This window comes from Thrips palmi, unplaced genomic scaffold (genome assembly GCF_012932325.1).
Source record: "Thrips palmi isolate BJ-2018 unplaced genomic scaffold, TpBJ-2018v1 HiC_scaffold_10, whole genome shotgun sequence".
Lineage (NCBI taxonomy): Eukaryota > Metazoa > Arthropoda > Insecta > Thysanoptera > Thripidae > Thrips > Thrips palmi.
The window spans coordinates 21,829,611-21,850,990 of NW_023144621.1; the positions used below are offsets into that span (position 1 = coordinate 21,829,611).

Here is a 21,380-nt window from a genome sequence, read left to right on the forward strand (position 1 = left end):
CAATCTGCAGTGTGCTTGCAAGCATGCTCCAATACGAGTGTAGGCTGTTGTGTTCCTGGAACACCACTTGGTCCAGCTTGAGGGGCGCGAGGGGCCTCGGCCAGAAGGTTAAGGCGTCCCCGGGGAGAAATAAAGCAAGTTCTGAGGAGCCAAATGCATCCCGCCATCCCGCTAGCGAAGCTCCGAGCAAGGGAGGCGATGGCGATATCCGTTCAGCCGTGCCGCGCCGTGTTGCGCCGTGCCATGCCTTGCCTTGCCGTGCCGTGCCTTGCCGTGCCGTGCCGTGCCTCGAGCCTCCATCGCGGTGCTTCGCGCAGCGTGCGCAGGTGTGGCGAGAGGGCAGCCCATCATTCAAACGAGTTCCAGAGGAGTTTCAATTATTGCGGCCCGGCCCGGCCCGGCCAGCCGGCTGCGTTGCGTCGCGACGCTCTGTCTTGCTCGCTCTCCCTGGAGGCCCTAGGGTCGGCCTGCGAGTGCGACAGAGACAGCGTGCCCGGCTCGGCGCCCGCGGGCCCCGGGGTAGGCAGCACGCCGACACGAGAGTGTGGCGGGCCGGCCCGCCCCGCAGGCGTTCGCCAGCAGCTGCAGACTCATTCTCTGATTCTGAGGGTCGTTTCTCATACGTGCGAGAGAGACGGCGACGAAAACGACTCTCGAAATGCCGTGACCGCGCGTTAGAACGCGGAGCAGTGCCGCAGCCTGATTCCGAGAGTCGTTCGAGTCGCTCTGTCTCGCTCCGCACCTTTGCGGGACGCCCCATGAGTGCGAGAGAGACAGAGCGACGAAAGCGACTCTCGGAATCAGGCTGCAGCAGCAGCACGGCGGAGTGCCGGGGCGGCAGCAAACACGCCGCGTTATACTGCCGGATGTCCGTCATTTGTCCCGCGATTGTTACAATGAGAGGCCACGCTTGCACGCCAGCGGGACGCCAGCGGGACGCCAGCGGCAGGCGCGGGATTTACACATCTCTCTTGCCGCGCCTCGCCGCGCCTTGCCGCCGACGCGATGGGGACCTTTAGTCACGTCTCCGCCCGGAGCAGCCTGGAGCAGCCCGGAGGGGCGCGGCAGGCAGGCCCCACATTCGGGGGGCCGTGGCGGGGCGGGGCGGGGCGGGGCGGGGCGGGGCGGGGCGGGACGGGGCGGGGCGGGGCGGGGGCAACAGCAGTTGCTGTCGGCTTGGCGGAACATAAAGAGCACTCCAAACCTTTTGACGGCGCGCTTTTTCACGTTTGTCGGCCTGCCCGCGCCTCGGCGGCGACGTGTATCAATTCATCATCGCGATGGTACGCCTCGCGGCCCCCGCCCCGCCCCGCCCCGCCTTGGTGCGCCGCAATGCCGGCGTTAATTCCCGACCGCCTTGACGTCCTTTTCATAACCGCCACGACGGCGGTGGCGGACGTGTGCACGCGTGTGAGCAGGGTGGCGGGGCGGCGGGGCGGGGCGGGGCGCGCTCAAGGACTCTGGCGCTGCAGAGGAGAGGACGGCGCACAAGTGCCCTCGGCTCGACTGCTCGACTCCGGGCCACCCGTGGGCCCCCCGGGCCGCCCCGCCACCGGTAGCGGGACGGGGCGACGGGGCACACTCGGGAAGCACTCCGGCACCTCGAGACGAGCATGCATGAGGTCGAGGGCGAGGCGGCTGGAGGCCGGAGGCGGCACGGCGCGGTGAGTGCCTCCGTGTCCTCGTCGGCGCTGTCGGGGCTTTCTCCGTAATTCGGCGACGACTCTCCTCACCTTTTGGCTTGCCTTTTCGCGCAGTTTGTTGCCGCCGCGACGTTTCCCCGCTTCGGGCCCGGCCGGCTTTGCACGTCGTGCGTGCATAACGTGTGCCTCGTGCCTGCGCGGCGCGGGGCGGGCTGTGGAGCCCCAACAGACTGAATGCGAGGGGTCGTCTTCGTCGCTCTGTCTCTCTCACACCCTTGCAGGACGCCACATGAGTGCGAGCCGGACAGAGCGACGATAGGGACTCTCGGAATCAGTCTCCAGCAGCGGGGCCCGGCAGCGGGGCGGCGAGGGAGGCAGTAGAAAGCACGCCGTGTCGCCGTCGCGCTGCGCCGAATTTCACCCGTCACGCTTTCGAGTAATGTGCGGCTTGCGAGACGTGCCAAGTCCGCGGGGGGCTCGGCCAAGCCGCCAGGCTCAACACCGCTCGGTCTCTCTTGCACCCCAACGGAGAGCCCCGCCCCGTGGGAGGACGAGAGAGACAGAGCGACGAAACCAGTGAGCAGTGTTGTTCGGATTCAGCCAGCACTCTACAAACTCAAGTGTGTACATAGTACACTCCACCTGGAGTGTACATGCATGTACACTCCACCTGGAGTGTACATGCATGTACACTTCAACCTGGAGTGTACTTGGCATGTACACTTCAGGTTGGCGTGTACCTTCAGGTACACTGTTGATGGCTCCCTGCTGCTGGTATGAGCCACCTGGCACGCCAACCTGGAGTGTACATGCCAAGTACACTCCAGGGTGAAGTGTACATGCATGTACACTCCAGGTTGAAGTGTACATGCGTGTACACTCCAGGTGGAGTGTACAATGTACACACTTGAGTTTGTAGAGCAGGCTCGAAGCCGAAGGCCCGAAGGCCCGAAGGGCCCGAAGGCCCGAAGGGCCCGAAGGCCCGAAGGCCCCGAAGGCCCGAAGGCCCCGAAGGCCCGAAGGCCCCGAAGGCCCGAAGGCCCCGAAGGCCCGAAGGCCCCGAAGGCCCGAAGGCCCCGAAGGCCCGAAGGCCCCGAAGGCCCGAAGGCCCGAAGGCCCCGAAGGCCCGAAGGCCCCGAAGGCCCGAAGGCCCCGAAGGCCCGAAGGCCCCGAAGGCCCCGAAGGCCCGAAGGCCCCGAAGGCCCGAAGGCCCGAAGGCCCCGAAGGCCCGAAGGCCCCGAAGGCCCCGAAGGCCCGAAGGCCCCGAAGGCCCGAAGGCCCCGAAGGCCCGAAGGCCCCGAAGGCCCGAAGGCCCCGAAGGTCCGAAGGCCCGAAGGCCCCGAAGGCCCGAAGGCCCAGAAGGCCCCGAAGGCCCGAAGGCCCCGAAGGCCCGAAGGCCCCGAAGGCCCGAAGGCCCCGAAGGCCCGAAGGCCCCGAAGGCCCGAAGGCCCCGAAGGCCCGAAGGCCCCGAAGGCCCGAAGGCCCCGAAGGCCCGAAGGCCCCGAAGGCCCGAAGGCCCCGAAGGCCCGAAGGCCCCGAAGGCCCGAAGGCCCCGAAGGCCCGAAGGCCCCGAAGGCCCGAAGGCCCGAAGGCCCCAAAGGCCTGCAGCGCAGCGCGGCGGCGCGGCGCGACTCGGCACGGCGACGGAATGTCTCAGATAACGCCGAAGTGGCCACGCCGATTAGCACCGCTTAACAACAACAAACAACAAAACCAAAAACAACATCGCCGTGTTTTTCCAGGTCGTTCCCCCTCGCGACTGTTTCCGCGACAGTGTCTCGGCATGTGGAGCTGGAGGGCGGCCTCGCAGACCCCGCAGCCACGCGTGTCGACGTGCCCTCATTTGTCCGACTCAACAACAACAAGAGCATGCGGGGCAAGTTTGGCGGGGTGTTGTTGTTGACGCGAGACAAACGAGGCGCAGGCGTGGCGTGCAGTGGCGTGGCGTGCAGTGGCGTGGGGGTGAGCAAGGCCGAGGCCGCGAGGCGAGGTCGACGCGGAGCGCAGCAGCGCGGCTCGAGTTAGTTCATACTTCCGCCACTTGGCGCGACCTCCATACTGACAGCGCTAGTCGCGCGAGCAGCAGCAGAGCCTTGGTGTTCTCCGTCCCGAACTCGAAAATGCACGACATAATCCCGTGTCCTCACACGGTAAAACAATGCTTGTTGATTAATAAACGTTTCTTCTTGCTTATTGTAAACCTTAAGATGTGGCAAAATGATTTTCTTTTGCTTTTACAGTGCGCGTCGCGATTCCTATTTTGGTCTCCCAGCTGGCGACGCGCCGGCAGGGCTGGCAGCTGCGTTCGACACTCCGTGGAGCTGTCACGCTGCTTCGCGCTGCTTCGCGCCTCGCGAGCGGCAGCCTTTGCAGCAGCTGTTCTGCAGACTGATTCCGCACGCCGGGTCGTCGGCCCGCCTCTCTCTCGCGCAGTGCGCGGGGCGCCCCGTGAGTGCGAGCGAGACGGAGCGACGAGAGGTCCGTTCGGAATGAGCCTGCTGCTGTCTCGGCGCCGTCGTCCACGTGCCTGCAAAGTGCGCCACCTTCTGCCACACGTATCGACACGGCGACAGGCGGCCAGGCAGCCAGGCAGCCAGCGGCACAGCCTGCGCAGCCTGCGCGCCGATATCAGAGTCCGGCTCTCGCCGCTCGCCTGGCCTCGCCTGCCGTGCCTCCGCGGAGATCGGAATATTGAAATCACGTCCGGGGCATGAAACAAGGCCGCTCCGCATCGTCAACAAGGACAAGGAGGGAGAGTGTTCACTCTATTCGCAGAGGGGAGAGAGAAGACGGCGGCTCCAAGACGATGTCTCGAACATCGCCATCGCCTCAACCTGGCGTCAGCCACTTCAAACTTTTATTCAAGTTTCACCGCCGTCCGCGGGGTGCTTTACATTTCGCGCGGGGATGACAAATTATCGGCCGTTTGCGCACTCAGTCAGCCTGCTTCATAAGTTGGCACGGTCACGATGATATTTTATGTTTTGCAGTTGGCACTTGTGAGTATTGACAAGGTTGGCTTTACTGTAGCGCGATTGTTCTTTGTTTTGTTGGTTAGTTTTGGCGCGCGTTGCCCGTTCGCGCTAGCACTTTTCTTTCAAAGAACTTTTGTACTAGAGTCTTCCTCACTCGCATTTGAATCATGGATCAAACAGGAAAAGGAACAGGCAAGATGCCTCTGGACTGTTAATTTGTGTATACGTCAAGTATTTAGGCTTCTACGTAGCCGCTGGGATCCTCACCGCGGACCGGCGATTGGATGATGATAAGTGATCTTTTGTTTGCCCAGGCCCAACAGCGATGCTGATGTTCTGCTGCTGCTACGGCTGCTGCTGGTGATGATGATGATGATCTTCAGTCTCTGGGTGTTCTCAACTCATCTACTTATGAGACAGGTATGTGACGGTTGTATTGGTCGAAGGCATTCTAACCTAGAATTCCGCGAGCCATTCGGAAGAGGCGTTTCGTCGCTCTATCTCTGTCGCACTCATGGGGCTCTTCGCAAAAGTGCGAGAGAAACAGCAGACTGATTCCGAGAGTCGTTTTCTTTGCTCTGTCCCTCTCGCACTCATGGGGCGTCCTGTGTGGGTGCGAGAGAGACAGCAACCAGAACGACTCTCGGAATCAGTCTGCAGAGCGACACCGGCAGGGATTTCAGTGCCGCTTGCTTTCCACTCTCATGGGCAAATCGTAGGGCCGAACCGAAAATGAAGTCGAAGGCTGAAGCGGCCTAGTGGTGCTTGTTGCGTTGGAGTTCCTTATATTCCCATAAAGAAAGCCATTTTCAAATAACGGGTAACATATTGTTGGATAGTAGGAACGAGTGATGCTAAAAAACGACGACAGTCAAAGGGCGAGAGGCTTGAGGGGTCTCACCAAAGGGCAGAGGGGAAGAAAGGGCTGAGGGTAATCAGCCCTTGGCAGGGCCACGGCCACCACGGCCACCAAGGCACGGCCGAGGCAGAGGACGCGAAGGGCGGCTGAATTTAAGACCTCCGCGGTGCATGGCCCTTGCCGCCCCTCCGGCTTGGCGCCCTTGGCCAGTGGGGGCGCCGCGCCACGCCGCGCCGCGTGTGTCCGGCCAGATTGAGGGTTCAAATGACAGATAACCTCATTCGAGGCCGTGCTAGGCGGCGCTAGGCCCCTCCCCTCTTATATGAAAGGAGGCTCGGGGCAAGTGCCGGGCAAGTGCCTGGCTAGTGCCGGGTGCCGGCGACAGCCTCGTAATCCACCCTGCCGCCAGCACCCACCGTGCCTGGCCACGCCACGCCACGCCGTCATAATCCAGTCGGTCATCCACCTCGCGGCGAGGCGGCAAGCCCAGCAGACTGTGAGTCGTTTCCGCCGCTGTCTCTCTCGCACTCATGGGGCGTCCCGTACAGGTGCGAGAGAGACAGTGACGAAAGTGACTCTCAGAGTCAGCCTGCAGGCATGCTGCAGGGCCTCGAGGAGCTCGCCGAGCAGACCGCCGCCTCATTCAATTGCGCGCCGGGCCGCCACCGCCGGCGGACGTCCCGGGGCCGTCACGGTGACGTCACAAAGACGTCGTGGGGCCCTTTGGCAATTGGGTGGCGTTGTCCATCGGATGTCGCGTAAAAACGTCGATACCGGCCTGTAAGGCCTGGCGGAGGGCGGCGAGGGCTTGCGGACTGTCGCTGTCCCTCTCGCACTCATGGGGCGTCCCGTGTAGGCGCGAGAGAGACGGAGCGACGAACACGACTCTCGGAATGAGCCTGCTGGCAGAGGCCTGGCCGAGGTGGCCACTAGCAGAGGGCATCTCCTTGATTGCCTGTCCTGTCCGGGGACTGCCGGCGCGGCCCGCCTAAGGCCCGCCCGGTGCAGCAGGGCGGCCAGGCCAATACCAGCCAATACTCGGCAGGTCCATGGCGGCCATGGCCTGGGCATGGCCTGGGCTGCTGTCAAGGGAGCCGTCCGGGCCACCTTAAACCTTTCTCGGGATGAGAAAAAGAGATTTCATTTTGCGGACTTCGAAGTGTCTCTCCGATATTTTCCTCTTTTTCGGCCGCTGTTCTTCGACACGCGGCCATCAGAGTGCCTCGCTTAGTTTTCTCTGCGGCGGGATGTGCGAATCAAGGATTTTCGGTCCAAATCGAGTCGAATCGTTAAAATCTTGCACAACTGAATCAAATCAGGCAAAAAATGTTCGCCTTCAAGTAGACTTTCTTATCTTTCAATAAACACGGTATCAAACTTGGCTGTTTCGAAATTCTCGAACATTTCGGTGTCCAAAACGGATGTCCCGATTTGGGACCACTCGCACGTCTCTATCCGGGGCACAAGGCGGAGGCGCGCTTTGACAAATGTGCACGGCAAACCGCCCGCGCAGCGCCGCGCACTCTGGGAGGCTCCGGGCGTGCTCGGGGCGGACTTGGTGTGCGCCTTGGCGTGCGACTTGGTGTGCCATCCGGCGCCCGGCCGGCCGATTCCGAACCGCGGCTGCGTCGCCGTCTCTCTCGCACTCGCGGGGCGTCGCGTGGTGGTGCGACAGGGACGGTGGAGTCGCCGGGCCTGCCCGAGGGCCTGCCGGTGCAGAACGAAGCGAAACGCCAATACGCCGGGACGTGTCCGCACGCGCCGCCTCGGCCGCGCTGCGCAGGTTGCGCTAGTGCGCGGCAGGCAAGGCAGGGCAGGCCGGCCGGTTCATCAGTCAGCAACAGATGCCTCCGACGCCCCGCGGATGGCGCGCCGCGCGCCGCGCTGCATCTCAAGCCGCGACGTGGCCCCCGCCACGCAGCTCGACGCGCACAGCCTGCGCCTCGCTGCCTTGCGGCCTCGCCCGCCTCGCCCGCCTCGCCACCGAGAGCGTCCTCGTCGCCCAGTGGCCGGTGCCAGGATATTAGTGCCCCCCGCCGGGCCTGCCGGGCCCCGCCAAGACGGCGTCCCCGAGACGAGCACCACCAGGACCACGAGGACCTGCTGGGGGCGGCCATAACTCAACGACCTCCTCCAGAGTGGAAGAAAAGTATCTTTATGACGGGCGGGGCGTGGCGTGGCATGGCGTGGCAGGGTGTGGTGGTGTGGTGCGGCGTGGTGTGGCGGGGCGGGGCGGGGCGCACGCTGGCCTGCGGAACCTCTAAAGGCAGCGCCGCGCCTCGCCGCACGGATTCGCTGCCAAGACCCCCCAGCCCCAGCCGAGCCGCCTCGACACCTTGCTCGGGGCCGCCAGCCCCGCCTGCCCAGTGTGCCTGCCCCGCCGCGCCGTCCATCTTGCCGCTGATGGGCCAATAACTGGACCCGACTGCCAGCCCTGCCAGCCCCGACTGGTCGGCCAGACGGCCGTACGGCGCGCACGGGCTGTGGACAGACAGGCAGGGGCGCGTCCAGGCGCGTCCTTGATGACGGTCTCGTTTTAATCCACTGCACGGTAACATCATCACGACGCGGCAAGGTTTCGTGTGGCCCTAGGCCTGAGGCGTGGGGCCCTAGGAGAGGGCAGCCCTGGGGCAGCCTGCGACGTGTCACTCACAGAGCGGCACCCGGCGGCGGCGGCAGCGGAGAAAAATGGCACAATCTTCGTTAAAGTCCAGAGGTCGGGTCGGAACAACTCCTTCACTTCTCAGTCCCCTGCTCTGGCCGATTCCCCGCTTCCCTCCCCGCCATGGTCCCTGGGTCCCTTGTCCCGCGGGAACGCGCGCCGAAGAGGTCAAGCCAGTGCGCCGCGCTCCCCCCGCCCCCACCCCTTCGCCGGCCCGGCAGCGCGCCGCTCCGCCGCTCGGACTGATCTGGAGCGACGTTGTCATCTGAGTCGTCGGATGATGCGCGACATGTGTCACAGTGTCACGCCCCCGGGCCTGGGCCCCGCGGCCCCGCGCCCCCGGCCCCGCGCGTCCACCGGGGGCCACCGGGGACCCCGCGCCGTTCGAGGGGCCCAATAAATCCCAGTTAAACGCGCCCTCGCTGCTCCTTGCCCTGTTTGCCCTGCGTGCCCTGCTTGCCACCCCCGCGGGGCCCGCTGCCCGCACTGACCCTCCCCCTCCCCTCCCCTCCCCTCCGCCGGCCGGCCCCGGGCACTTGTCCTGCGCTTATTTACGGCTTTCCAGCACAAGTCAAACACTTGCAGTCGTCTATTGTAGTAGTTTGTTGGGTGGGACCGTGGGCCGGCCGGGCGCTGCCGCCGCCGCTCCCCCAGGACGTCACGCCACGCCACGTAACGCCGCGCCACGCCGGGCCAGGGAGGCCAGGACGCCGCCAATGGAGAGAGATGCCCGTCTGGCCGTTCGGCGCCGTTCGGCCGGCGGCCCTGCGCCGTCCTCATTGTTAATTTACGCCAAGGTGTCGGGACGAGTGGGGCGGCTCATTGGCCAACCGGCGGGCCGATGCCGAATGACATCGCTCGGTCTCTCTCGCACCCCCGCCACACGCCCCACGAGTGCGAGGGAGACAGCGCCGACGAACGCACTGGAGGAATCAGCCTGCAGCCGGGGACTCGCGGGCGCGCGGCCTCGCGGTCGCGGGATAGAGCGGTACCATTACGGAGGGCGATTGATTTTCCCTGCCGGCCGGAAGGCGCGGGGCGCTGCGTGGCGGGGCGGGGCGGGGCGGGGTGAGGCGGGGCGGGGCGGGGCGGGCACGCATCGCCGAGAGGAATGCAAGGGACGCGGCTGCAATCGCAATAAAAAAGAAAGAAAGGAGAATCGGCGCGCAGACTCGCGGAGGGAGCGGCCAGGCCAGGCGGCGCGGCGTTGAGTCGCACGTGCGTTCAACGTGTGAATCTCACTTAGCGAAATATACGCGTTTGCAGGCCAGGAGGGACCGGCCGGGACCGGCGGGGAGTTGCACTCGAGGAAATATAGATATTGGAGCGCGCGAGTTATGCCCGTTCCACCGCCCGCCCCGCCCCGCCTCATTCCATATGGACGCGATTTGCGCACGTGCCGCAAAGAGCTTTCTGAGACTGTTCCCTTCGGTTTCGGCCCCTCGGCGGGCCTTGGCCGGGCCTCCTCGGCCCTCCACTGTGTAAAGCCCCAGCTGTGGAAAAACTCCGCCGGGATTTGAACCGCCGGGCGCGCGGCCGAGCGGCGACTGCTTGTTAAGGGGGCCACCCTGCCGGGCCCGACCGGCCCTGCCCCTGCAGAGGACCTGCTCCCGGATCAGGTGGGGCTGGCGCCGCCATGGCGGGGCGCGCTGCAAGACAGGCGCAATCCGTGCAGCGAAAAGGATGAAATATATTCGCCGTTAGTCCGCTTCAGAAACTTGAGGTGCTGCTGCGAAGAAACGCGGAATCTGTTTTTCTTTCTCTTCCTGGAGCGGCGCCGCTTCGACACCCGATACAAGGCCAAATGGAATAGCAGCCAATAGTGAGAGGCTGTGGGAGGGGGAGGGGGAGGGGGAGGGGGGCGAGGTCCTCGGCAGGCAGCACGCGCGCTTTATCGCATTTCAAACGCTTGCCAAAAGCACGTGAAATATGTTCCAGGCCGGCCACCCGGCCATCCGGCCGCGGGGAGTGAGGAGGTCCTGCAACTCCGGAAGCGCCTGGAAGCTGCTCCAGGACTCCAGGAGGGCCGCTGCCCGCCGCCCGGGGGTCGAGGGGAGCCGAGCTGCCATCACCTCGAGGCCGGAGGGCGCCTCAAGCCCTGCACCGCGGCCCGGCCCTACGCCCTGCTGCCTCGACTTTGCACAGCTTTAGCGCGGCTCATACGCGGCTTTGCCCGGAAGGCCGCGGCGGCGCGGCAGCGCCAATGGATTTGAATGCGGTTCACCTGTAAGGGGAAGAAAGGTAGGTACTTCAAAGTCGGAAGAGTCCGCCGACGGTTGGCGCGCTCTCCCCGCGCACAGGCAAGCGCGCGGAATAAATAAATAAATCAGCGTGACGAAACTCGTCATCGGAAATGGCCCGGCCGGCCGGTTGGCCGGTTGGCCGGTCGCTGGGAATTGATTGGTGGCCGACAGACTGGGGCCCGAGGCGTGCTCGAGGCAGCCCGAGGCTACCCGCCGGGACAGACCGACAGGACACATGACTATTCATCTGATCGATTCCTCGGAATCACGGCGGGGCACGCGACGCGACGACTAAGTAAGTGGCGGGGCAGCCGGCGGCGCCGCGGGGCGGAGGAACGCGGATCCAGTTGGGAGTTGGGGTTGAAAGCGCGTGTTGGGGTTCGTGGTTCGCAAGTTGGCGGCAGTGGCCTGGCAGCCGTGTCCCTTCGGGCCCCAAGGGCGACATGCCCGGTCCAATATGCGAGGAATCGGCGGGCGACGCGCCGCTGCAGGTGCCTGGCGGTGCCTGGACCGAGGGCGGCGAGGGCAGGTCAGTGACGGCGAGGGCCGCGGCCGGCCGCCCTGCCAAGTGTGGCGACTGACAGTGGCGGTACCCTACCCGGTCCGCGCCGGCCCCGCCATCCCGCGCCCGCACGGACCCCCCACGGTGGGGGCGGGGTTGAAGACTCCGCCGCCGTTTGGGGAGCCGAGTGGGGCAGCTTGTAAGATGTTGTGGGGGGCCGGGGCCTGGCCGGGCCTGGCCGACGCTTGGCCGGGGCCGCAAGGGGGCAGGCAAGGCGGGGGCCCGGGGGCAGGGGCCGCGGTGCGGGTGGGGGGCGCTGGGCGCCTGCGCAGGGGCACCGGGGGGCGTGGTGATCCCCGTCCGCCCGCCAACCCACGGGCCTCACGGCTGGCAGGGCCAGGGCAGGGCCTGCCACGGAGCGGGGCGGGCCACCCGCAGCGCAGCACAGCGCCCAGGGTACCGCGGCACTGTGCACGGCGCGCCCAAGCGACAGTGTGGCCAACAGTGTGCGGAACCGTTTCAAATTCCGCATTTGCCGGCATGGGCCGATTCGTAGTCGGCCGTCGTGCCGCGCCTGGCCGCGCCTGGCCGTGCCAGTGCACCTGCGGGCCTCAAGATGCAAGGCAACGCCCTGGCGGCGGCGGGGCTGCCGCATGCTGCCGCGCTGCGGGGCTCGGCGATGTGGGTCACTGGCATCGAATGCGGACGGCGGAGGCATCGCACAGCAACAGGACGACTGTCCACTTCCACCACACTAGAGGCGCATTCCAAAGCCGCGAACGGCGGGCCGGCCGTGGAGCCGCGACAACACGCCAGTCATCCTCACCGGAAAGACAGCGACGTCGGAGTGCATTTGCTTCAACTGCATTAGCTCCGAACACGCAATTCCCCACTACTAATGCATCGTTACAACATGCGGCCATCACTAATGAATGCGTCACGTCAAGCGCACGCCATTTTGAGTTTCTGCACATTTCATCTCGTCCTCTCGTTCTCCTCTCTCTGCAGACTGATTCCGAGAGTCGTGTCCGTCGCTCTGTTTCTCTCGCACCCATACGGGACGCCCTACCAGTGCGAGAGAGACGGAGCCGCGAAAACGACTCTCGGAATCAGTCTGCTGTTCCCGCTCCGAATCTCCGGCGTCCCTCGCGGCCGCCCCGTCCGGCGTTCCGTCCCGCCCCGCTCCGTTCCGGGAAGCACGACTGGAGACGTGGCCATGCCGCCGGCATGCCGTCGTGTGGCGTAGTGGTGCGGCTCCCTTGTTGACGGAGCGCCTCGACGGACACCCACCAAATTAATTGCCTGCGAGACACATGACGTTTGCAGCGCGTCCCCTCCTTCCCCCTCCCTTCCCCTCTCTCACCCTCCCTCTCCTCCTCCTTCCCCGCCTCTTTCCCCTCCCTGCCCCTCCGTTCCACGCCGCGGCCTTCGCGTCCTGGCCGCCTCCTGGAGTCCTGGAGCGGCCGCTCGGCCCGTCCCCCTCCAGCCTCCAGCGGCGCGGGACAGGTTTGTGAGTCGGCCGAACATCTGTCTCGATTTAATTGCCATTAGTCTGGGATATAAAAGAGCGCGGTGCGGCGCGGCGTGCCAGACTTGTGGGGCGTGCCGTGGCGTTCCGTGGCGTTCCGTGGCGTTCCGGCGAGTTCCGCGGGGCGTGCTTGGCACGGGCGTGCTTGGCACGGGCGTGCCGTGGGTTCAGGATGACGCGTCCTGGTCCTCTGCCAGGCGCGTCCACCGCGTCCACGCCCCCGCGGCCCCGCGGCCCCACTGGGTGGCGCTGGCTGCGCCCCGCGGCCGCCGCTGGGTTCTGCAGCCCCACGGCCCACGGTGCTGGTGGCCCTGCTGGCTCGCCGCGCCGCCGCGCCAGCGCCCTCCCGCAGTCGCTCGCGAGCGCTGGTCCGGTGCACACCCCCCGAGTGCCCCTCGCCGCGCCAGCGCGCCCGCGTGCTGCACATCGCGCAGGCCGAGCCGAGCCGAGCCGAGTCGAGCCGAGGCGTGCGGCGAGCCGAGCCGAGGCGGACGAGTGCGAGCGTGTCCTCGACGCAGAAGGGAGGACGTCGCGGACCCAGCCGTTGCCATCCCCGCCGCCCAGCCAGGTGCTCGTCGTGCTCGTCGTGCACGTGCTCTGCACGTGGCGCCACTGGTGCCGCCTGCCGCCGCGGGCCGAGCTCCCCGACGACGTCCACCGCCGCCGGACGCTGGTTGTCATCCAGGTACATGGCCGTCGCCGACGCGGACACGACGTCAACACGACGACAACACCGTCGCAGCGCCGCGCAGTGGGCCAGAAGACGGGTGGAGGCGGCCAAAACGCTAGTCCCGTTTTGAGTTCCAGAATCGCTAAATGGGACTCGAACCGAACGCGTGACCCCACCAATGGATTGCTCTCGGAATGATGAATCCATTGACGGGGTCACAGTTCGATGCGAGTCCTGTTTAGTGACTGTGGAGCTCAAAACGCGTCTAGCGTTTTGGCCGCCTCCACCCGTCTTCTAGGCCACCGGTCGAGGGCTCCGCCATACTTGCTGCCAAGCTGCGCAGCGACTAAATCAGTGCAGTGTGCACCCGGAAAAAAATAAGTTCTTATTCCGGGATTTTGCAATTGATGGAATGCTGTCAACTCTTCCGAGAGCCCCGATCCTCACTGCTCTCGGATAGAGATCTCCATTCTTTTCAGTGCAGTGCAGGCCTCTGCGTGAACACGCCCAGTGTTCGTTCCCGATGCGGGAACACGTTTCTAGGCTTCGGCGGTCCTATTCAGTCGGAATCTGGGCGGGAAAAGGCGAGTTAAAAGCTTTAAGGGTGCAAGCGCCGTGCAGCGATGCTGTCCCGCAGACACGCGTGCATCCGGGATGCCTACCCGCCAGGCGCCCGCTGGCTTGACTCAAGAGACTGCGGCGGCGGCATGGCGGCTGCAGTCCAACCTTCTCGGCCTGGCCGCGGCCCCGGCTGCGCGCTGCACTCGGCAGTGCATCCGGACGCCAGGCGCCGCGAGGCCAATGCCCGCCTTCCGGCCGTCCGGGACGGTCCGGGAGGGGAAGTGTCAGGCGAGTCCCGAGTGGCGCGGCACGCCCCGCCAGGGCATCGCCGTGGCGGTGGCAGGGTTTGCAGTGGCGGAGCATGGTCTGCATCGGCCAAGGCTTCGGCCTTCCCGATTACCGCTGATGCTCTGTCGGGCTCACCGCACGCCGCGCGGGAGCCCCGGGTCCGGTCCCGGGTCCGGGCTGCGGGTCGCCGTCGTGACAAGCCGAGTAACTCGGGCGATAAATCGTGCGGGCCTCGGTGTGCCTTGGCTGCCTTGCCGTGCCGCCCTCCTCGGCGCGACCCCGACGGCACGGGGCGGCGGCAGCATCATGCCGGCCACGTCGCCCACGTCGCCGCGCCAAATCGCACCGCGGATCGCCGCCACGAGAAGTTCCTCGTCAACACGGCCGACGTGGCGGGGCGGGGCGGGGCCCTGCAGGCGGAGGTAGGGGGCGCCAACTTTCCGTCAGGACCGCGCGTGAATACGTAAAGCATCCCTGGGAAAAAGATGGAAAGAACGAGGGGGAGGGGGAGGGAAGATTCGAGGGGAAAATGAAGCGCTTTGGTTGTGCGCGTTTGCATGGCGAGAATTATGAGTCGGTAACCGAGGAAGCGAGGGGAGTGTGCGGGTTGGCGGTGCGGCCCTTGGTGCGGCCCGCCTCCCGCCCGGAGACTTTAACGCTTTGGCCCTGCCCCGCGTTCGGGGCCTGGACGCTGACTGTCGCGGCCGAGGCCGTACCCACGGCCGACGGACGGCCGACGGACGCTCGAGACACGTCCACCTGTCGGCCACTCCGGCCTCGCCGGCCACGCCGCTAAATAAATGACGGAGGTTTTGGCGCGTTTCGGTGCCGAATAATAACAGGTCCCTGCGGGCGAAAAAAAAAAGAAAAGAGGAAAGCGAGCGGACCCGCCCTAGAGAAAGACATTTGCATGTGAAGTGGCGCGAAGTGGCCATGAATCGGGAAAGATTTCGCAGCGCGCTCTCTCGCTCTCGCGGCCAGACTCCGCATGAATGATAGCAGAGCAGACGCCCGGTGGGGCTGTGCCGGGGCTGTGCCGAGGCAGTGCGCGCCAGAGCCGTACAGCCGCCAAGCGCGAAGTGGAGGGGGCGCCGGACGCGCCGCCAGCAGGCAGCCACTCCCTTGCCGCCAAACGCTTCAAAGTACAAGTGGGGCGAGTGGGAAAAATAATGCCCGAGTCAGCGGCAGGCGCTACGCAGCCCGGCAGGCCGGGCAGGCCACGCACAGCGCGCAGCCGTCATGGCTCAGCGCGCGACAGGGGCCCGGATTGCCCCTTGCCCCACCGGGGCGTGGGGGCGGGGCGGGCCGCTGGGGTGGCGCCTGCTCTCTTGCAGCTGGAGCGTCGCGTCGGCCGGCCGGCTCCGACACCAAGTCGAGTGGCTCGCCGCGGCTCTTCGAATTTTCCGCTCCATTTTCCATTTTCCCGCTGTTTACGCGACGCGCGATGCGATGCGTGTCCGCGCGGCGCATCCGCGTCCCTGCGGTGGCTGCGTCGCGCCGCCGCGCCGCCCTGCCAACTGGGTGGGGCAATTAGAGCGGAACGAAAAAACGTGCGGCTTTGGGGCGGGACGCGCTGGACGGCTGCACGATGCAGACACTGCTGCAGACACGGAGTCCAACAGTGTCGTAGTTTGAGCGTACCAACCTTCTGTGCTGAAATCTGCTCAAGCTATTGGCGGTGCACGACAACCGCGCCACTGTGGCGAACGGCCGATGGGGCCGAAGGAAGCAAATGTTTGAAAAGGCGGCCGTGCCCCCGTGCCGCGCAGTGCCATGGCAGTCAGTGCCTCAGCACGCCTTCCCGCCCGCCTGCCTGCCTGCCTGCCTGCCTGCCTGCCTGCCTGCCTGCCTGCCTGCCTGCCCGCCTGACTGCCTGCCTGCCTGCCTGCCTGCCTGCCTGCCTGCCTGGCTGCCTGCCTGGCTGCCTGCCTGCCTGCCTGCCTGCCTGCCTGCCTGCCTGCCTGCCTGCCTGCCTGCCTGCCTGCCTGCCCGCCCGCCTGCCCGCCTGACTGCCTGCCTGCCTGCCTGCCTGCCTGCCTGCCTGCCTGCCTGGCTGCCTGCCTGCCTGCCTGCCTGCCTGCCTGCCTGCCTGCCTGCCTGCCTGCCTGCCTGCCTGCCTGCCTGCCTGCCATCCAACCGCGCATTTATTAGCCTGTCGGCTCATGCAAATGCCGCACGGCGGGGCGGGGCGGCGTGGGGAGGGGAGGGGCGGTGGTGATGGCAAATCTGAAAACCCATCCAAATCGGTTTCCAATGCACACGGTGGGGCGCGCCGCCGGCCGGGGCGCGTAAATCGTTGCTGAAAAATAGGCGCCGTCAGCCTCGTCACACCCAGCCTCCTCAAGAGCAGGAAGAAAGCGCCAATTTCGTGTTTCCCAATTGTCTGTATTCTGAGGACTGCGAATATCGCGACGGCTCACCGACTGTAGCAGAATTTAAAATTCCATAGTCCTCACGAAAAGTCATAAAACGTCATCTCTATAGTCCAATTGATGGGAAAGCCTGTGATACTGTGGAGCTCAGGAATACAGAAGGAACAGCAATGCTCTGTTTGGAATTCTTTCTCCCTGTTCTGGCGCTTTTTCTGCGAGCCCCGGGCTTAATCCCAGCGGGCTGCCAGAGCCAAGGCGGTGCCGGCCAAGGCGCTGGCCCACCTCACGCCGCTGGACCCCCCCAAGCCCCAAGGCCCCAGCGCCAAGGCCCCAGCCCCAAGGCCCCAGCGCCAAGGCCGCGGCCCGCTCGGAAGCATCGATTCCACGGCCAAAATATGTGCAGAGATCGCCGCCCCGCCGCCCCGCCCGGCCAAGGGCTGCTGGTCCAGCGGGTTGGCCCGGGGCCGAGGCTAGCCGAGGCCGGGTCAGGGCGCCCCTCCGGCCATGCCGGCCCCGGCTGGCCTCGCTCCTGAGCCCTGCCTTGGCCCTGCCTTGGTCCTGCCTGCACAATGGCTGGCCGGGTCACTAGGGGCCCCTCCCCCCTCCCCTTGGCCCAGCCAAATGCTTGGTCCGATCAGCCAACCAAGTCCGGTCCGGCCTTGGTCCCGTTTCTGTCGAAACCGCGACTTCCCAGTCACGCGTTCGACGACTGATAGCCATATTTTTTTGGGGTCGTTCCGCGAACGTGAATCCTCTCTCCTTGCAATGCGCTGCGTCGCGCGTCGTTGGAATTTTCTCCAAGAAAAACCTGCACGGCGCCGTGTTGGCCGTGCTATGGCTTTGTGGTGCGCGCTCCACCTCGCCCCACCCGGCCCTGCTTGGCCCTGCTTGCTGCTGCAGCGCGGCGACACGGGACCCGGCCAAGATTCCGGGCCCGGCTCCGGGCCGCGCATTCCGGGTGCGGGTTCCGGGTCGCATTCCCCAGCGCCCTCGCAGTGCTCCACGCAGCCTCAGCGCGGCGGCTCGCGGTGCGTAACCTGTACCGCGTGGGGTGGCGGGGGCGAGGCCCGGCGAGGCCCGGCGAGGAGAGGCCCAGGTGTGCCCCGCCGCGGTAAAGCCGCCTCATGCGCCCCTCGAATCCGCCGTGACCTTGGCAACGCGCTGCGCCAGCGCGCGCACACCGGAAAAGCGCGCCAGCGACAACGATGCGGTGAAGCGGCGCCGCCGGCTGGCTGCTGGTGCGGGCGGTGGGCCGACGGACAAATGTGCCGGGGATCAAGACCGACAGCGGCGGGAATCGAACCCGCGCCGCCACGCCGCGCCACGCACCCTCGGCTCGGCCAGCTCGGCCTGCTCGGCCTGCTCGCGGTGTGTGCGGGTCCTGCGGCCGATACGTCACGCCCTCCCTGCGGAGCACCCCACGACGCGCACCCCTCACTGTGTGTGTGTAGGTGTGTGAGTGTGACTGTGTTTGTGTACGCAGGATGCCGCAAAGAATTATTGGTGCGGGGCGGGCGCGGGGAGGCGGCGTGTGGACATAAAACAGGCAGAGAAACCCCCAGCCAGCCAGCCTGCCTGCCTGGCTCGGCAGCGCACCGGCCTAGCCAGCCTGGCCACTTCTAATTCGGGCCCTGCAGTGCCAAGCGCCAAACGAACCGAAGCGAGGCGACGCGCCCCAATCGGAATAAAGATAGATCAATTAATTACCTCCCGCAAGGAATTTGTTAATTAGGTCGTCCTTTTTTGGCCCGTCCCGTTTATTTTTTTGTAAAAAAATGACGGAGGGACGGGCATTAGTATGATCCCTGCTGTGCTGTTCACCGTTTTCCGTTTCTTGTTTGCCGAGGACTTCCCGTGGTCCGATCTTGAACAAATTTGGTATGCAGCCTCCTTCGGTGACCCTAAGAACCGCCTGGTGCAGCATCCGATCCGAGCCCGGGCGCTGCGCAGGTGCATCATGGTTGCATGGTCGAGGAGGATTTCGGCACGGATTCAGCTAGCAGGGCATGTAGGGGTATTTTTGGAATCGGGGCGACGAGACAACCAACGGTGCCAGTTTTAAGCGAATCGGAGAAGTTTGGACCGGTTCAAATCAGTGGGGTATTTGAACATTCTTTTTTTCGAGTTTTTGCATGTTTCTTAGGTTTTGAGGGCGCTGATGACGAAATAACATCTCTTTTGATCCAGACTAGGTTAACCGTCAGGGTTAACAGGCGAAATTCACACATTTGTTAATGTACGGGACGGGCCAAATTGCCGAGTATATCGCTACTTTTCTGTTATTTGGCGATGGTTTGTTTGCTTCTTTCAAACCTTTTTCGTTTTTAGAAAATATTGCCGAAATTTTTGGAGTAACGAACGGAATGAAACAAGCATTTTGTTATTGCACGTGCCTGCGTGAGTAAGGCTATTTTTTCCGCCTTGATGTCGTCCCGACGCGTCCGAGGGCCACTTTGACATCATTCGCCGGCTTTCGGTGGCTTTACCGGTTCTCTGTCTGCGGCCGAGCGGCGGGGCGGGGCGGGGCGGGCAGTGATCGGGCCTCGACGGCAAACACGCAAACTGGCCGGCAAACAGTGCCAACAGCACAAACAGACGCACGGCCGCACGGCACGGTGGATCGGCAAACACGTGGCCGTGGCGCCGTGGCCGTCCCGCCGCCGTCCCGCCGCCTGTCGCGTCTCTCTCGCACCCCCGCGGGGCGCCCCGCGAGTGCGGCAGCGACAGAGCGACGCATCCGTGCTCGGACGCGGCCTTCCGGCCGGCCCCGCGGGGGAGGGGAGGCGCCTTCGCCTGCCTTCGCCTCGGTGACGACGGTGACGACGGCGGCGATGTGGCGGCCTCGCCGGCCTGCAGGGTGGCCGAGGGTGCCTCCACGCCGCGCCGGATGCACAACCTCCTGGCGACAGCAATAACGTGCAACAGGTTCCATTTCCGGTGCGGTTCACCTCTTGTTTATCCTCATTTCCGGTTCCGGCTCGCCGCCACCACCGGGGTCAACCCACCAAATGGCGTGATTGAGTCGGGCCCGGGGACCACCTCGCAGAGTGCAGAGCGGATTGTTGGCCCTTTTAGGATGAGCGTTTAACTCGCCGATAAAAACTGTCAATTGTAAAAATAATTTTAATTTTTTTAAAAATGTTGTTTGTCGTGCTAGAGCTACAGTCAGCCTGAAAACCTTGCAATCCGTCGGCACTATAGTTTCTTCTTACTGCAGAGAAACAGTGTGGCGTGAATTGAGTGCCGCGAATGGCCAATGCTCCATAATGACTCCCGGAAGCGACGCTAACGACCCAGCCTCCGAGTACTAACTCAATTAGCACTCTTGTAATGATTCCGCCGACTATCCGGCCGACCGCAGACTTGGCCAGGCCCGGCCTTTCCCATTAAAGACTGCGGCCTGAGTGTGTATGCGTGTGTGTGTGTGGGGGGGGGGGGTTGCAGCCGCGCAGTTCTGGGCCAGCAGGCCAGTCCGAGGGGCGAGGCGGGGCGAGGCGGGGCGAGGCGGGGCGAGCCGGGGCGTAACTCTCTAGAACGCCCCGAGCCCCACAGTCCGTGTGCATGCACTGGCGTCAAGGGCGGCGCGGCCCTCTCGTTCGGAGGGAAATCCATTGGTACAGTGCCGTGCTCGGTTCGTGGTCTATTTTGGGAGCTGTATACAGGAGAGTGTATTGCAACTGCAATGACCTCCGCCGTATGCACAGGCCACCCAAGCAACATCCCCGCGCCGCAGCCGTGCCACGCAGCAAGGCAGACACCGTTCGTTCGCCGGCGGCGTGCTGCGGAATGAGCGCCGATACCCGAGGGGGTATTCACTTCGAATACTGGCGCACAGAGTAGTCGCTATTACGCTTATTACAATTATTACGCGTTATTACACATTATTTTACATTATTACACATTATTTTGCATTATTTTACATTATTACACATCATTACAGGATTATTACAGGATTATTACAGTTATTATTACGGTCGTTTTTGACCGAAAGGGAAGCCCAGCACCACCTTGCCCCCCTGCCGTGTTAGCCATTCAACTGTAGTTTTTCATAATACAGAATGCTGTTACTTACATGCTACTAAAATTTTAAGTTTGTTTGAATGGGCAGAGAGATTCCAATGGATTTTTTTTCCAATACCCCACCTTACCGATAGGATTTCTAAAGATTTTCAGGAGAGCATGATTTTACTATTTTGTCCAATAATCAGCAGAGGAATTTTAACCAAAATTAATTTTATTCTAAATTTTGTTTCATATTTGTTGTAAGGGTGTAACCAAGAACAGTGAGTTTCAATGAAAAAGCTGCGTACGGATAGTAAACCCCTCACTCAGCTTTTCTATGAGCTTTCTCTTTGTTTCCTTGAGAAGGTTTTTTTTTTTTTTTGAGCTTTCCCGCAGCGGCAAATATTCTTGGCAACCTTTCTTGCTCTGATCCAAGTGTGCGCAGCCTCATGAAATCAGCCACTCCACCGTGCCTTTTCCCGCCAACATGAACATCGGGGAGTGGGGGGAAGGGGTAGGGAAGGGTAGGGGAAGACGGGGGAAGACAGAAAAGATGGCGGGACCACCGGAAGGGTAGAAAATATTGCTGCACAGAGTAGCAAATTAAGACCACTTTCATTGTGTAGCCAATATGTGCCAAAATTTCAGTACAAAATGCGTACATTACGCATTATTACGTGTTATTACACGTTATTGCACATTATTACACATTATTTTACATTATTTTACATTATTTTACATTATTACACATTATTACGCGTTATTACCCATTATTACAGGCATTATTACGGCCAATGTGAACAGACTATTACAGCAGTGAATACCCCCTCGCCGATACCCTATCCCCCCGGTCACACAGTCACACACACACACGCTGCACTGTGATTGAGTCTGTGTTCTAAGAGTCGGTGCCTTTTCAGGAGCCATGCTGTGATGCGGCGTCCAGGCCTCGCCCCCGCCACGGGCCCCGGCGCCATGCGCCGCCCCCTTCTGCTGCTGCTTGTCACCCTCGCCGCCGCGGTCTCAGGTAAGGCCAGTTTGCTTGTTTTTGTTTATGTTTGGTTGGCGGTGACGA

General features: G+C 63.7%; 1 protein-coding gene across 1 annotated transcript in view; it reads left to right on the forward strand.

The window, feature by feature from the left end:
- Positions 1 to 4,337: 4,337 nt before the first annotated feature.
- The window catches only part of LOC117645943 (lachesin-like), a 92,576-nt gene continuing 75,533 nt past the window's right edge, over positions 4,338 to 21,380 (forward strand). The window contains exons 1-4 of the mRNA XM_034386516.1: positions 4,338 to 4,642; positions 4,933 to 5,038; positions 10,078 to 10,380; positions 21,226 to 21,332. Coding sequence (XP_034242407.1) covers positions 21,239 to 21,332 — 94 coding nt within the window. The 5' untranslated portion in view covers positions 4,338 to 4,642; positions 4,933 to 5,038; positions 10,078 to 10,380; positions 21,226 to 21,238. The remainder of the gene's footprint in view (positions 4,643 to 4,932; positions 5,039 to 10,077; positions 10,381 to 21,225; positions 21,333 to 21,380) is intronic.